The 15,710-nt window shown below is 46.0% G+C and overlaps 1 protein-coding gene across 1 annotated transcript; it reads left to right on the forward strand.

The window, feature by feature from the left end:
- Positions 1–9,847: 9,847 nt before the first annotated feature.
- Positions 9,848–14,092, forward strand: neflb (neurofilament light chain b). The gene is made up of 4 exons (XM_080216912.1): positions 9,848–10,905; positions 11,362–11,486; positions 12,401–12,660; positions 13,414–14,092. Exons 1-4 carry the CDS (start codon positions 9,865–9,867, stop codon positions 13,704–13,706), a joined length of 1,719 nt encoding a protein of 572 aa, XP_080073038.1. The 5' UTR covers positions 9,848–9,864; the 3' UTR covers positions 13,707–14,092.
- The last annotated feature ends 1,618 nt before the right edge of the window (positions 14,093–15,710 follow it).

The raw sequence follows: 15,710 nt of genomic DNA on the forward strand, positions 1-15,710 counted from the left end.
CTGTGTGGCAGCTGTGGATCTGCATTTTACACGCAAGGCTGGAAGGATACTGTTCCAAACTACCTTGTCTCGGACATTGTACTGAATATTTACAAGGTCGGCTCTGCGTGAGGCACTACACAGAATTCCCTCTCCCTGCTCTGTTATCACGTCTTGTATTATGGAATCCCAAAGGTGCAGAAGGAGGCCATGCAGCTCATCAAGTCTGTACCGACAACAATCCCACCTGCACCCTATCCCCGGAACCCCATATATTTACCCTGCTGGTCTCCCTGACACTAAGGGGCAATTTGGCATGGCGAATCTACCTAATTTGCACATCTTTAAACTGTAGGAAGAAACTTACGCAGGTACGGGGAGAACATGCAAACTCCACAGAGACAGACAGTGACCCGAGGCAGTAATTGAGCCCAGGTCTGTGGTGGCATGAGAGAGCCATATTAACCACTGTGCCAGAAGCATCGGCACTTATGGATGGAGAAAGAACGGCTGCAACACTAACTGAATAGCAATAATGGCAACAGTGGCTTTAAAATGGCTATTCTGGCCAAGCTGGGATTTTTGGTCAATTTATAGATTCAAATGCCATGTAGATTGTAAAGAGGCTCTGGTCTGGAAGCTATGATCTAAAACTTCCTGTGTTGGCCCAGAAAAGAGAAGTTGTTTTTATTAACCGAGACACAGTGTGTCTCTGATTTATATACCTGCTATGTATGGTACCTGTCAAATGAACAAAGGGTTATGGTGTCATTCAAAAATAATTTCACTGGATGCTTGAGCCATGTGATTGGTTTCAGGTTACACAATTGGCTAGATGACAGAGAATCTTCAGGAAGCAAGCGGAGAATTTTGGATAAAGAGACATGTGAGCCTTTGTTTAGCAGCGATAACTTGAAGAGACCAACCGTCACAAGAAGTGTACCCTGAAGGATGCTTCAGAGAAGGAGAAGATAGATTCTACATTGAGGATATTTCTTGGCCAAAGTTTTCCTAAACTCGATACTATCAATTTTCAGTTAGATAGTTCAGGTTGATGTTCAGTTAATGTTAAGGTTTGGTTGAGAGATGATGGTCAGTTCGAGTTGAAGTTCAGTAAAGAGTTAATGAGTTGCAACTGTTTATGTTTGAGTTGGTACTAGAAGATTTAAATCAAGAAATAATTGAATTACTGTCCTTGTTTGTCTTGTTGAACTGGAATGTTTGGAAGGCGTTTAAATTACATTCTGTATTGTTGTTTCCTTCTCTATGAATGGTATGTTTTATCTGTACAGTGCACAAGTAACAATACTTTTCACTGTACATTAATACATATGACAATAATAAATCAAATCAAAACTAAAGCTGTCTAACATACTGTTGCAGTGCAGAAAACCTGGCAGCCAATTTAAACACAGGAAGATGCCCCAGATTCCGACATTGCTATTTGAAACAAATTCGGATCATATTTGGGAGCTTCCTGCTCTTCCAGTTAGTTGCAGTGGGTATCTTGGATATCCACTGGGGCCTCAGTTTAACCACTTTCAGGATTTGAACCTCCCCTCCCCACAGCTGACCCTGAGTCGAGTGGGCTGCCAGCTCCAGAGCTGGCTACTCGAAGGGCGAGGTAGAAGTCGAGGGACAATTGGAAAATTGCTGGGAGATTTCACCGGCAGAGAGGATAAGCCTTCCTGGAAATATTCCCATCTCTGAAGTGTAACAGTGCAGAAACTGCAGTGTTTCAGTTCAGCTGTGCATGGATGGGGCGAGGCTGGTTTTACTGCACTGCTACAGAGCCCGGGTGCCAATCATTCCCCAAGTGCAGCGCTACTCAGAACTTTGCTGCTGGGACCAGTCTTCCTGTCGCTCACATCCCCAGCTCCCTGTCCCCCTGCCTGGGAACAGACAAACACACACACACAGGACAATGTTGCAGCCCTGATTATCTGACAACTCAGCACCGAATTGGAGAAATACCAGAATCCAAACTGGGAAAAAGCATCACAAATGCCTCACATCCCCACCATTCCTGGCTGGTGGGGGGAAAAAAAAAAACAGGGGAGGGTGGAAGTTCAGGTCCCAGAATCCGAAATCGATTTTCTGTCTGTCCCAGAATTATTGGACAGGCTTCATTAATTAAAATAACTGAGGGTGTTTGAAAAGCTCTTTGCAGCCTGTGAGGTGCTTTTGTCATTAGTGCTGCAGTGAAGCGAATGTGGCTGGAAGCAGGACTGAGAGAACTCGAATCCGTGTACAGGAATGTGGGATGAATATCCAGGACAACTCGGAGAAATCTCTATTCCGCTTTCAAGTGTTGCAGTAATAAGTTATGGCCCGAGTTTAATACACCTCAGCCAAATAAATGTCAGCCGTCTGCACTATTTCCAGCGATCCACCGAATTCACACACACACCAGTTTTAAACAGAATGCAGAATTTCAGAAGTAAATTACATCCGTTCAATACATCAATAATTATGTTAAGCCCCATTGGTTTTTGAAATGACCTCCTGATGTTTTTGCACCAATCCATCTAAAATACCACATTTGCCATGAGGCTAAAAGATTTGTGTAAACAGAATAATTATGCTTTTCACTTGCTTTGGAAGACAAGTGTAATTTGTTTCAAGGGGTTATTACTAAATTTAATGCATTTGAAACAGGAGTTCCAGGCCAAAAGCCTCAAATCTCTCTCAAATCAATGAGTCACTTGATGAAGGAGCAGTGCTTCAAAAGCTCGTGATTCCAAATAAACCTGTCGAGAGACTTCTGCACAGCTGCTGAAGAAGCAATATGCTTGACCTGGGGTCTCTCTTTGCTAAGATTTCCCTAGATATGTGATATGCTGCGGCCATGTAAAAACCTATGCGTAAAGCCTGCAAACGACCGAAACAGGTTCGATAGCCATCTCAAGTGTACCCTCGGGGTAGAAGCCAAGCTGTTCTGCAGGTGTTACAGCTGTACAAACACTTGGGGGAAAAATATACCTAATTGGTTAGAGATTTGAAAGGATGATGCAAATTCAAGCTAACTCTTTCACATCTGCTCACTCCATGGTGCAGAGTTTCTCAGTTGAACAATTCAATCATGCAAGAGAGAGTGGAATATCACATCATTCAGTCAGTTCTCTCAGCTTTCATGGAGATACAAGGTTCTTCCTTTGTTGCCATCACTCGAGTCCAGATTAACAACCATACCAGCTGAGTCTGGGTACAAAGTCACCATTTCTTCATTCATGTGTAGGACATGGGAATCGCTGGCTGGCCAGCATTTATTGCCCATCCCTAGTTGCCCTTGAAGGGCAGTTGCGAATCAACCACATTGCTGTGGCTCTGGAGTCACATGTAGGCCAGACTGCGTAAGGACAGCAGATTTCCTTCCCTAAAGAACATTTGTGAACCAGATGGTTTTTTCTGAGAATCGACAATGGTTTCGTCAGTAGATTCTTAATTCCAGATTTTTTAAACCAAATTCAAATTTCACCATCTGCTGTGCTGGGATTCGAACCCGGGTCACCCAGAACATTAGCCGAGTTTCTTGATGAATAGTCTAGCGATAATACCACTAGCACCAGAGCAGGCAATGGCCTAATGTGACTCCAGAATCACATGGCAGTCCTGGATTCAGGCAGTCAGGTTGAACTTTCTTGTCTTTGTGGTGGGGAGAGGGGAGCAGTGACAGAGTGACATTTTTGCTGGATGAGTAATCCAGAAATCAAGGGTATAGTTCTGGGGACCAGGGTTCGAATCTCACCATGGCAGATTGTGGAATTAGAATTCAATAAAAAATGTCTGGAATTAAGAATCTACTGATGACCATGAAACCATTGTTGATTATCGGAAAAACCCATCCAGGTCACTAATGTCCTTTCGGTAAGGAAACCTGCCGTCCTAACCTGGTTTGGCCTACATGTGACTCCAGAGCCACAGCAATGTGGTTGACTCTCAAAACTGCCCTCCAAGGGCAACTAGGGATGGGCAATAAATGCTGGCCCAGCCAGCTGGTGGGGACGGGGATGGGGAGGATTACTTTTGCCGTAATCTTGAACCTTCTGAGTACTTGCACAGAGAAAGGTCCGCCTTCGGCCAACTTCTCTCTATTTTGACACCTCTCCCCCTACCCCAGTGGAATTTCATTGCCCTTGTTCTTCTGGATCAAAAGAAATGCAGCATTTGAACCTGTTTAAGTCAAGGGGGTGGAAATGGCTAATCTTCCATCATAAACCACAGCATCTGGACCAACGTACTTGACTCTGCACATTGCATTGCCACAGGGTTCATAATAGTCACCTCTCTGCTTTTGTCCACTCCAGACAGTCCACAATGACTGATGCTTGGCTCTGGATGAAGATGAACAAATGAAATCTTGGTACAGGTCTGAATGACAGAATGACTATCATTGATATTTCTGTCAAAAGGCAGTTCATGTGTGCATTAGCAAACAGATAGCCACAAATCAGATCATAAGTCAGCTGACTAAACAATTTGGTTAAAGAATTAAGTTTTTAACATTTATTTATTCGTGTCACAAGAAAGAATTGTACGAACACTGCAATGAAGTTACTGTGAAAATCCCCTAGTCGACACACTCTGCCGCCTGTTCAAGTACACGGAGAAAGAATTGAGCACAGCCAACATACCTAACCAGCACACCTTTCTGAGTGTGGGAGGGAACTGGAGCACCCGGAAGAAACCCATGCAGACACAGGGGGAATGTGCAGGCTCCACACAGACAGTGACCCAAGGCCGGGAATTGAACCTGGGTGCCTGGCACTGTTAGACAGCACTGCTAGCCAAACGTAGAGTTGATCAGAATTGGAGGAGTGTGTAGATATCTCAAGAGGTTATACACAGCTGAGATGAGGCAGAGGTAATGGAGGAAGTTGAAAAACAGATTGAGAATTTTAAAAGGGGAAATATTGCCTGATTCAGATACAATGTAGGTTGGAGAACTGAAAGGTGGAAGTGAGTAGGACTTGGTGCAAATTCAGATGTGGGCAGAGTTTTGAGTAAGTTCCAGTTTCTTACTCCTGATCCAGTGAAGTATAAATACACTGGTGTTGTCCCCATTGTCTGGCTCTCACATCTTGACTTGGGACTGAATCCATCAATGACAGCACCCTCGAGCCAACTCTTGCCCCTCAAGAGAACATTTATCAGCAGAATGCCCTGAACATCAACTTCGAGACAGTTACCAACTTCCTGCCATGTGCATCCCTCCAGGAAAAAAAGCAATTTCCTCTCAAAAATAACAGAGCATTGTCCAATACAGGACAGTACAGGCCCTTTGGCCCTCAATGTTGTGCTGAGCTTTGTCGAACCTCAATATCAAGCTATCCCACTCCCTATCATTCTGGTAAATATGTAAGAGGAGGAGGAGGAAGTAAGGAGCGTCAGACTCAGAAGCAAATTTGGGTTGCAGAAAATTAATTTGAACATGGAGCCATGAGAAGGAAGGAGCGAGCAAAGCAAGAAATGATCTCCTTCAATGAATCAGTGAGCCGAGATTGAACATGGTCACCTTATCCAAATTGACCACATGAACAGAGTTAAAGGGTTAAGAGGAAGTAACCATGAGAGATTTGTTATCTTGTGCAGTGCCAGACAACCAGGGGACAAGGCTGATGAGAGACGTTGGCAGCATTGGTTGATTAAAGAGAAGCACTGTGTTTGAAACGGACTTTCGACGCACCATGGCTTGTGTTAGAAGATTATTTCCCATCATCTCCTGAGAATGGCTTTATACCAATGGAGAGGCGCGAGCTACATTACGTTGCATGAGAGAACTGGGACAAACAAACAGGGACACAAAAGACAGTCACAGCAAACAGTGCAAGGTCAAACTTGGGTTGTTAAAGTTTGAAAAAGTGCAGCAGAAATTTGGGGAGGGGAGGAGGATGGTTTTCAGATGGTGAGGAATTGGTTTGGTAGTGTGGGAATACACAGGGGATGGTGGGTGAAGAGGGCTTTGTGATGGAGTTTTTAAAATTCATTTGTGGGACATGGGCATCGCTGGCTGGCCAGCACCTCCACATCGGCATTACTGCCCTTCCCTCATGACCCTTGGAGGGCAGTTGAGAGTCAACTACATTGCTGTGGCTCTGGAGTCACATGTAAGCCAGACCAGTTAAGGATGGCAAATTTCCTTCCCTAAAGGGCATTAGTGAACCAGATGGGTTTTTTCCAACAATGGTTTCACGGTTATCCAGAGATTCTTAATTCCAGATATTTTTTATTAAATTCAAATTCCACCATCTTCCATGGCGGGATTTGAACCTGAATCTCCAGAACATCAGCTGAGTTTCTGAACTAATAGTCTCGTGATAATACCACTAGGCCAGTTTACACATGATGAGAGAATGAAGTGCAGTGGAATAGCATCTGCATTTCTTCAGCACGTCACTGACATTAAACACATCTGTCTGCATCACACAGCGAGCCGTGCTCCCGAACCCAATCAGCAATCTGATAGATTCAGTAGATTGGATGCTTTCGGGCCTCTCTTCTAAAAGAATCATTGTTTTCCACTAATTGTACAACTGTATTATCAGCAGAGTTGATGCTGCTGATGTCTTTGGTGATATCTAACCTGCTGACACTGAGCACATCTGGATATTGCAGCATTTGGCTCAAAGTTCGATAATGCAACCACTGCCTGTTCATTCCAGCTGTCTATCTGTCCAAAGTGCTGGAGTGATCGGATTAGGCTGCTGGTGGTGTGGTAACCACTGGGGGAATTTCACAGTCGCTTCATTGCAGTGTTAATGTCAGCCTACTTGTGATTAATACATTTTACTCAACTTTACCAGTCGCTCTCCAAAATCTTTCCTACCCACCTCTTCCCCAAGTCTACCTTTTGTCCTGTTTCTCCATCCTAATTCCTGGATCTCGATGTGTCACAATCTGAACATATCAGGGAACCGCCAAGCTAGTCCATCTGTCTGGCCCGCTCGCCACCCCTCTCTCACCACCCCACGGCCACTTTGTCGTATTCTGTACCATCTTCCAATATCTGGTATCCCAGCTGTTGAAGTGAACACCAGACCCACTCTGAAGGCTGCATTTCGACTAGCATCCTTACTGAAGCTAGTTAACACCTTTGTGCATTGTGCCCAGCAACTGAAACAAAACATACAGTGATCAATGGGGTGACACGGTGGCACAGTGGTGAGCACTGCTGCCTCACAATGCCAGAACCCGGGTTCGATTCCAACCTTGGGTCACTGTTTGTATGGAGTTTGCACATTTTCCTCTTGTGGGTTTCCTCTGGATGTTCCAGTTTCCTCCCACACTCCAAAAGGTGTGTGGGTTATGTTGCTTGGCCATGTTAGATTGCCCCGGATGTCTCACTGGAGGGGATTAGTGGGGTAAATACATGGGGTTATGGGGATAGGGCTGGATAAGATGCTCTGTCAGAGAGGTGGTGCAGAATCCCTGGCTGAATGGCCTCCTTCTGCACTGTAGGGACTCAAAGGATTAATTACTCAAATTTAAAAGGCTAGTAATAAATCTTGGCTTGAGACAGTTCACACTTCTTTAACCTGTGATTATTCCCTCTCTCCACTTGTACTGTCTGTACCTGTAAAGACTCACATTCTGATCATTATCTTGCAATTGTGTCTTTGTGTATATATATGCTGTGTTTGTGAAACCGATCTCTCCACTCACCGAATGAAGGAGCAGTGCTCCGAAAGCTCGTGATTCCAAATAAACCTGTTGGGCTTTAACCTGGTGTTGTGAGGCTTCTTACTGTGCCCAACCCAGTCCAACTCAGACATCTCCACATCATGAGAATTGGAAGACAAGTGTCTGTCTGGATCAGAGGTGTTAAAAGGCCGGAAATCTCATACCTACATAAACATCTTCGGATCCTGTGTCAATGGATTCAAAAGAAGGGATTTATGTCTGTGTGGAATACTGCTAAACTGGAACAATAGAGAAAGCTAGCTGTTAAGAATTATACTTCGCTTTGTCTGGGTATTTTAATTGGTAAAAGTTATGCTCATACATTTTGTTATATTCCAGCTGTGTTCTTAAATTAAGTACATTTTGATAAAAGCTCCCTCGTGGGTCACTTGAAAAACACCTTATGCTCACCTAATGCCAAAAATCAAATGTAAAAGTTAGGCTCTAGGCGAACTTCATAAAATACCTTGGAGTTTCTGATCTGGTTCCTTACGCATTACAGACTCCAACCTGATTGAACCTACATCTAGAAAGATGAAAGGTTTCCGATCTGCTCTCATGCTTTGAGCCCAAATCCCTGGCAGCATTCTTTTAAGTCCCGGGGCCAGGTTTATCCTTGAACATCTGGGACAACTTGGCCATTGTCAAGCTGTCAAACCCAATGGTTGGCCTGTGGTTCTAAAATGACATTGGGATCGTCCAGTTCTTGGTAGAGGGTCTTTGTTTGGCAAGGTGGGTTTGCCAGACTCACAGCAAGAGAGTGAAAACGTGTGCCTATTTAATGCACAACTTGAGCTGAACTTCAATGGTGGGAACAGGAGGAGGCCACTCAGCCTATCAGCTTTTGTTCTAGTATCAGATCAGGGATCGTCTGAATGGATCCCTCAGAAATCACAACCCTTTTGAAGGGCGTCTGGTTCTAGATCACCACTGCGCACTGAGAGAAAAGGCGATTTCTGGCTTTCCTGTTGAAATGCCTCTGTCTTTTAAAGCTTCAAACTTATTCTTGATATCAGGGTCAGAGGATGTAGAATCTCTCTCTCCCCCTCTGGAACACTTCATCACTTTTATCAGCCATGATCAAAATGAATGGCAGAGCAGGCTCAAAGGGCTGAATGGCCTGCTCCTGCTTCTAGTTTCTATGTTGGTATGGGAATGAGATTACCTCAATCTATAGAATAATTGAATCCTTGACAGTGTGGAAGGAGGCAATTTGGCCCATTGAGTTGGTACTGTCTCTCCGACAGAGTATCGTACCCAGCTCTATCCCCATAACACCACATATTTACCCCAATAATCCCCCAACCTGCACGTCTTGAAGAGCTAAGGGGGAATTTAGCATGGCCAATCCAACTCACCTGCACATCTTTGGCATGTGGGAGGAAACTGGAGCACCCAAAGTAAACCCATGCAGACATGGGAGAGAACATGTCAACTCTGCACAGACAGAGACACAAGGCTGGGAATAGAACCCGGGTCCCTGGTGCTGTGAGGCAGCAATGGTAACCACTGTGCCGTGTGCCGCCCCACCCGAGGGGGAGGGAGAAAGAGATCAGAAAGAAGTTGGAGATGTGATGCAGAGGAAAACCAAGGGGATGTGGCAGCCAGTGAGACAGAGAGCTTACAAATCAGCTTAAAGAACTGGATTTGCCTTCAAGCTTTGAATTGGGTTTGCTGAGGATGGGGAAATGTGTAAGAAGTGGCTGTTGGATTGTGGCAGAGAATGAGAGGAGAGCTTGCTGTGGATTGAGGGAAAGGGGGAGAAGTGTTGGAACGATTGAAGACACATTGCTTTATTTTCTGCTGTCAGGCATTTAGAGAGGGGAGGGGAGTCAGGGATTTTGAGAGAGGGAGGAGAGGGGAGTCAGGGATTTAAAGAGAGTGGGGTGGGGGGGAAAAGTCAGGGATGTAAAGAAAAGGGGGAAGTGTGAGGAATTTAAAGAGAGGGGGAGAGTTAGGGATTTAGAGAAGAGGGGAAGAGTCAGGGATTGAAAGAGAAGAGAGAGGAAAGAAGAGTCAGGGATTTTAGAGAGAGGGGCGGAGAGGGGGAGGAGAGTCAGGGATTCAGAGAGAGGAGAGTCAGGGATTTTAGAGAGAGGGGAGGAGAAAGGGGAGGAGAGAGGCTGCGTCAGTGATGTGTGGACAATAAATAGAGGCTTGCAGAGGCTGAGGAGCAGAGCGTGTGGCAGGCAGCAAGCAATCACCATGAGTACCGCCAGCTACGAGTCCTTCTTCCACACTCACAGGAGGCGCTATGGAGACAGCCTGGCTCCCCGGGCATACGGAGCTGTCCAGCATTTCAGGAGCGGTTACGGCAGCAGCAGCACCAGCCTGAAACCGGCTTACAGCACCAATTACTACACCAGCTTCCCCTCCCGGAAAAGCCACAGCACCTCGGCTGCCCTGGACAGCCTGGACCTGAGCCAGGCCAGTGCGGTGAGCAGTGAGCTGAAGGCGGTGAGGAGCCAGGAGAAAGCCCAGCTGCAGGAGCTGAATGACCGCTTCGCCAGCTTCATCGAGAAGGTGCATGAGCTGGAGCAGCAGAACAAGGTGCTGGAGGCTGAGCTCTCCCTGCTCCGCCAGAAGCACGGCGGACCCTCCCGCCTCAAGGGCATCTACGAGCATGAGGTGAGGGAGCTGAGGCTGGCGCTGGAAGACGCCAGACACGAGAGGCAGGCAGCCCAGGGCGAGAGGGAGCATCTGGAAGACAGCCTCAAGAACCTGCAGGCTCGCTACCAGGAAGAGCTGCTCAACCGGGAGGACGCCGAGGGCCGCCTGATGGAAGCCAGGAAGGGGGCGGATGAGGCAGCCCTCTCCCGGGCTGAGCTGGACAAGAGGATCGACAGCCTGATGGACGAGATCGCCTTCCTCAAGAAGCTCCACGAGGAAGAGATCGCCGAGCTGCAGGCTCAGGTCCAATACGCCCAGGTGTCGGTGGAAGTGGACATGGGCAAGCCCGACCTCTCCTCCGCCCTGCGGGAGATCCGCTGCCAGTACGAGAAGGTGGCAGCCAAGAACATGCAGTCAGCCGAGGACTGGTACAAGAGCCGCTTCGCCCTGATGGCAGAGAGCGCCAGCAAGGACAGCGACGCCAGCAAGCAAGCCCGGGACGAGGTGCTGGAGTACCGGCGCCAGGTCAAAGCCAAGTCCCTGGAGATCGACAGCGTGAGAGGCATCAACGAGGCACTGGAAAGGCAACTGCAGGAGCTAGATGAGAAACAAGGCGGGGAGATCAATGCCTTGCAGGTAAGGGGGCAAAGAGAGAGGAATGAGAGAGAATTCCAACAGTTAGAGAGAAAAATGGAGATAGATACAGAGAATCCCAACAGCTTCTCGATAGGGGGAGAGAAATAGCGGCAGAGAGATACACGGACAATCCCAACAGCGAGAGATAGATAGAGGCAGATAAACAGGGACATAGAGAGATACCCAGGGTATCCGAACAGCTGGAGAGAAAGAGAAGTAAGGGGGCGTGAAAGAGATGGAGTCAGAAAGAGAAAGAGAACTGGTGGGGGTGGGGAGAGAGAAATGGAGAGGAGAGGGATCGGGGGAAGAGAACGAGGAGACTGATCTGGAGATGGACACACACACAAGCAGCTAACCGCACAACTTCAAAGGGCAGAGTCAGACAGGGAGCAGGAGGAAATGTCAGAGACAGCAGTCTCCAGACACTGCCAAGTCTTTCATTTTATTCCCAACCAGGATGCCATTAACCAACTGGAGAATGAACTCCGAACCACCAAGAACGAGATGGGCCGTTACCTGAAAGAATATCAGGACCTGCTGAATGTGAAGATGGCTCTGGATATTGAGATTGCTGCTTACAGGTACAATACCACTCCACATCTGACAGCTCCAGCCATTGCAAATGTTGATGTTCAATTTGAAACCCTTGCCCAAATCACAACGCTGTCATATTATTTTTCTTCATTCCCCACCACGCATATTATTGTATCCCAATGAAACTGTCAAGTCAGGAACATCAGAGGGCCATTCAGCCCCTCCAGTCAATCAAACGATGCCTAACCCCTGCCCCTTTAGCATCATTTTTCAAGGGGGTTGTTGATACTGCTGTTAGGGAGTTCCCAGACTGGCCCTGACGGGCCGAATGGCACCAGGTTCCCTCCTCTCTGATGCAGGAAGCTGCATTGCACCATTTGGGCGTGGCACTGGGCACAGACTGGTCCCTGCCTTGCAGTGCTCAGGCATCATGCACTTGGGAAAATCTGGCCTAACAAGAAACTTTTTTTGTTTTGTAATTGAAGTGTCGACTTGCAGGTCTCCAACCACTGAAATACTGAAGGACTGGGGCAGGACCCGAGTGTCAGCATCACTGTCAGCTCAGTGAAACAGGGCAATGCTAATTCCAATGTTATCTGGAATAAGTAACAAAAAGCTACAGGGTTTTAGACTCTGACTAATGGAAACTGGTTTAAAAAAGCACACATTAACTAAATCACAGAATTCCTACAGTGCAGAAAGAGGTCATTCAGCCCATCGAAGTGGCACTGACCACAATCCCACCCATAACCCTACATATTTACCCTGCTAATACCCTGACACTCGGGTCAATTTAGCATGGCCAACGAACCTATTCTGCACATCTTTGGCTCAAATGGCCTCCTTCCATGCCTCCTATAATTCAAATCTGGCTGATGGAACATAAACTGTCCAATTATCAGGTTTTCTCCCCCATTGAAGTGTTTGACAAGTTCTCACCTCGCTCCTGTTCTGTTTGCAGGAAACTGCTGGAGGGAGAGGAAACTCGCATCAACTACGCCAACGTGGGCAGCATGATCAGCGGCTACACTCAGACTCAGAGCGCCCCCATGTACAGCAGGTCCAGCTACTCCCTGCAAAGCAGTGCTTACGGCCTGTCCAGCAGACCCATCATCTTCAGCTCGTATGGCAGCAGTCAGGTTGAAGAAGAAGTTCTCCAGCAGACGCGCGCATTGGCAGCACAGCTGGAACCTCCAGCAGACAAAACCGAGGAGACAGAAGGTAAAAACAAAACACCTTTAGTCAGTGGGAGTTTAAGGTCAGGAGTTTTCCACCATCAACAACAACCAACCACAACTCAGTTGGTGGTCTCCATCTCTCAAGGTTAAGCCCCACTAAAGATTCCCCTCCCAGTGCAGTGTTGAACTGTTGCAAGTGCCACCTCTCAGCTGAGGTGTTCAACTCAGGAGCCTTCTGCTCTTACAGATGGACAATTACTTGCTAATACTGAGTAACAGAGCAGAATAGCTCTCCCCAGCTCCTGGACCAGTATTTATATCTCAACCAAAAATCACAAACTGTTCTTGTATAAAATCAATTTTTCTTTCTGGGAGCTTGCTGTGTAAATTGGTCCTTGTGCTTGCTATATGACAGCAATTCAAAATGTACTCAACTGCCTGTTGAGTACTTCTGAATGTCCACTGGTCATCCCAATTGTCCAGATGATTACCCTTGTAACAGAATGCTTGTTTTGAAGAGACAAGATCACTTTGAAACTCAAACAACTCATCAACAAATTGAGCATGCCAAATATCTGCCTCATGATAATACTAAGACTGGATTGAAGTGTTAGCTTCTAGTAAACATTAGCATTTCTCAACTTTATATCTTACTTTGTCAGACATGGCTGGTATTTTTGAGTGGCAACCTACATTCTCACATTTATCATTCTTGTGTCGACAATGCAATCCTGCATGAAGCAGTGCAAGTTTTTAACAAAACATTAAAATTCCACATTTATTCCCATCTTTGAAGGTGACGAGGAAGCAGCAGCAGCAGAAGAAGAAGGTGAAGAGGCAGAAGAGAAGGAGAACGGAGCAGAGGAAGAAGAAGAAAAGCAGGAGGAGGAAGAGGAGGTAAAGGAGAATGGAGAGAAGGAAGATGAGGAGGCAAAGGAAAATGGAGAGAAGGAGGACGATGAGGCCCAGGAGGAGAAAGAAGAAGAAAAAGAAGAAGAAAAAGAAGAAGGAGGAGAGAGTGACAAGCAAGAAGAAAGTAAAGAGAATGGAGATGAACAGAGCGCAGAGAAGGAGGAAGAAAAGAAGTAGGCAGTCAACAAGGTACCAAGTGGGCAAACTAATTTCAGCCATCCAATCAAATCTGAGCCAAAGATGCAATGCAAAAATGTTCCAATGAAAGTTTATGCTTTATGTGTTAAGATTGATTCAGTACATTATTAAAAATGAAATGCTTGTGCGGATTGCCAACTAATTAAGGACGCGTAAGCATGGTTAACTTTTGAGGAATGCAAGCCATGTGATGAATAGAAATTCTCAAGTACACGGTAATATTATTATCTTGTCATTTTGCAGCAATTGTAAAGCAAAGATCAATGTGCAATTATCTAGAAAAGTAACACAGGACAATTTGATGCAAGTTTGTGACAGTTATGATGGATGGTGCAATCAACAATAAACACAACTCTCAGCAAATACAGCAGGTCTGGTTCATTGTCCAATCACAGCTACACAGCACAAGGCAATGGTCTCACAACACCTTGGTAGCTTGAAGTGACACTCATCCGAGTCATATTTTTTATCAAGCAGGAGTCGAATGGGGAAGGAGAATGTTTTCATTAATGAAAGGGGTTGCAAAGATGCAGTACCAGTGTCTGGAACAGGATTGCAATGGCAACATTGAATACAATGTCAGATAGATCAAAATAGAAAACGCTGGAAAATCACAGCAGGTCTGACAACATCTGTGGAGAGAATAGAGCCAACATTGAGACTAGCATCTAGACTTGAAACATTGGCCCTGTTCTCTCTCTCTCTCCACAGATGGTGTCAGACCTGCTGTGAGTTTGCAGCATTTTCTATTTTTGTTTCAGGTTCCAGGATCCGCAGTATTTTGCCTTTATAATAAGTTAGATAGGTTGAAGGAAAGATGACCATAGGAATAGGGTGATTGGTGCATGGGCTTAAAATTAGTTCCTAAGAAAATACTAATCACTAAGATAGACTGGTTGAGTCCAATACGCAGCATCTGTTGTACTTTTACAAGGAACCTTAATCTAATTTAAAACTATCCTGGGAACTGCTCTGTGTCCTCACTGACTTCAGGATCAAACAAAGCAGCTGAGAATCCATCCAGTGATTTAAATTTACACTAATTGGTTCACTCAAAACCGAGAAAGATGTGTACAGTGAAGCATTGACATGGGGAGAGAAAAGATTTGTAGGGTCCATTATCGGAGCATTCACTTCAACTGCTTACGTGGTACTGGTCTTGGATGTGAGATTTAGCTTGCTACTTAGATTCCTTACAGTGCAGAAGGAGGCCATCCAGACCACTGAGCCTGCACCGACAACAATCCCAGCCAGGCTCTGTCCCTTTAACCCTGCATTTTGCCCTGCTTGTTCTCCTAACACTAAGGGACAATTTAGTAGAGCCAATCAACCTAACCTGCACATCTTTGGAATGTGGGAGGAAACCCAAACAGACATGGGCAGAATGTGCAAAGTCACCCGAGGCCAGAATTGAAACCTGATCCCTGGCACTGTGAGGCAGTAGTGTGCCAATGCACAGCTACAGGCAAGCTGTGGCTTGTGGGGTGCCACAGGGATTGGTACTGGGGCATTGACAGCGTGATTTGCCGAGGACACAAAGATAGGTGGGAACTCAAGTTGTCTAGAGGGTATAAAGAGCCCACAGAAGGATTTAGATAGGTTAAGTGAGTGGGCAAAAATTGACAGGTCAATTATATTGTCCACATTGGCAGGAAGAACAGAAAAGCAGCAGATTCTTTTAGTGGGAAGAGATTGCAGAGTTCCACAGTACAGAGGGATCGGGGTGTCCTGGTACATGAGTCGCAAAATGTGTGTCGGCCCCTTACAGTCAGAAATAGGGGAATTCATAGCAGGGAGTAAAGAAATGGCTGAGGATTTAAATTTATACTTTGTTTCAGTCTTCACAAAGGAAGACATGAATAATGTACCAGGACTGTGGAGAGAAACACATTTCAGTGAGTAGCTGAAGGAAATCAGCATTAGTAGAGGAATGGTTTTGTTGAAATTGGCAGGGTTGAAGGTGGATAAATCCTTAGGTCCTGA

This window comes from Carcharhinus amblyrhynchos, chromosome 34 (genome assembly GCF_965287045.1).
Source record: "Carcharhinus amblyrhynchos chromosome 34, sCarAmb.v2.hapA, whole genome shotgun sequence".
Lineage (NCBI taxonomy): Eukaryota > Metazoa > Chordata > Chondrichthyes > Carcharhiniformes > Carcharhinidae > Carcharhinus > Carcharhinus amblyrhynchos.

What these genes read in the sequence shown, in the direction of transcription:
- neflb (XM_080216912.1), top strand. Translation starts at nt 9,865, where the DNA reads ATGAGTACCGCCAGCTACGAGTCCTTCTTCCACACTCACAGGAGGCGC. An exon ending in GGGAGATCAATGCCTTGCAG is followed by an intron (nt 10,906 to 11,361) that starts GTAAGGGGGCAA and finishes ATTCCCAACCAG; the next exon opens with GATGCCATTAACCAACTGGA. An exon ending in ATTGAGATTGCTGCTTACAG is followed by an intron (nt 11,487 to 12,400) that starts GTACAATACCAC and finishes TTCTGTTTGCAG; the next exon opens with GAAACTGCTGGAGGGAGAGG.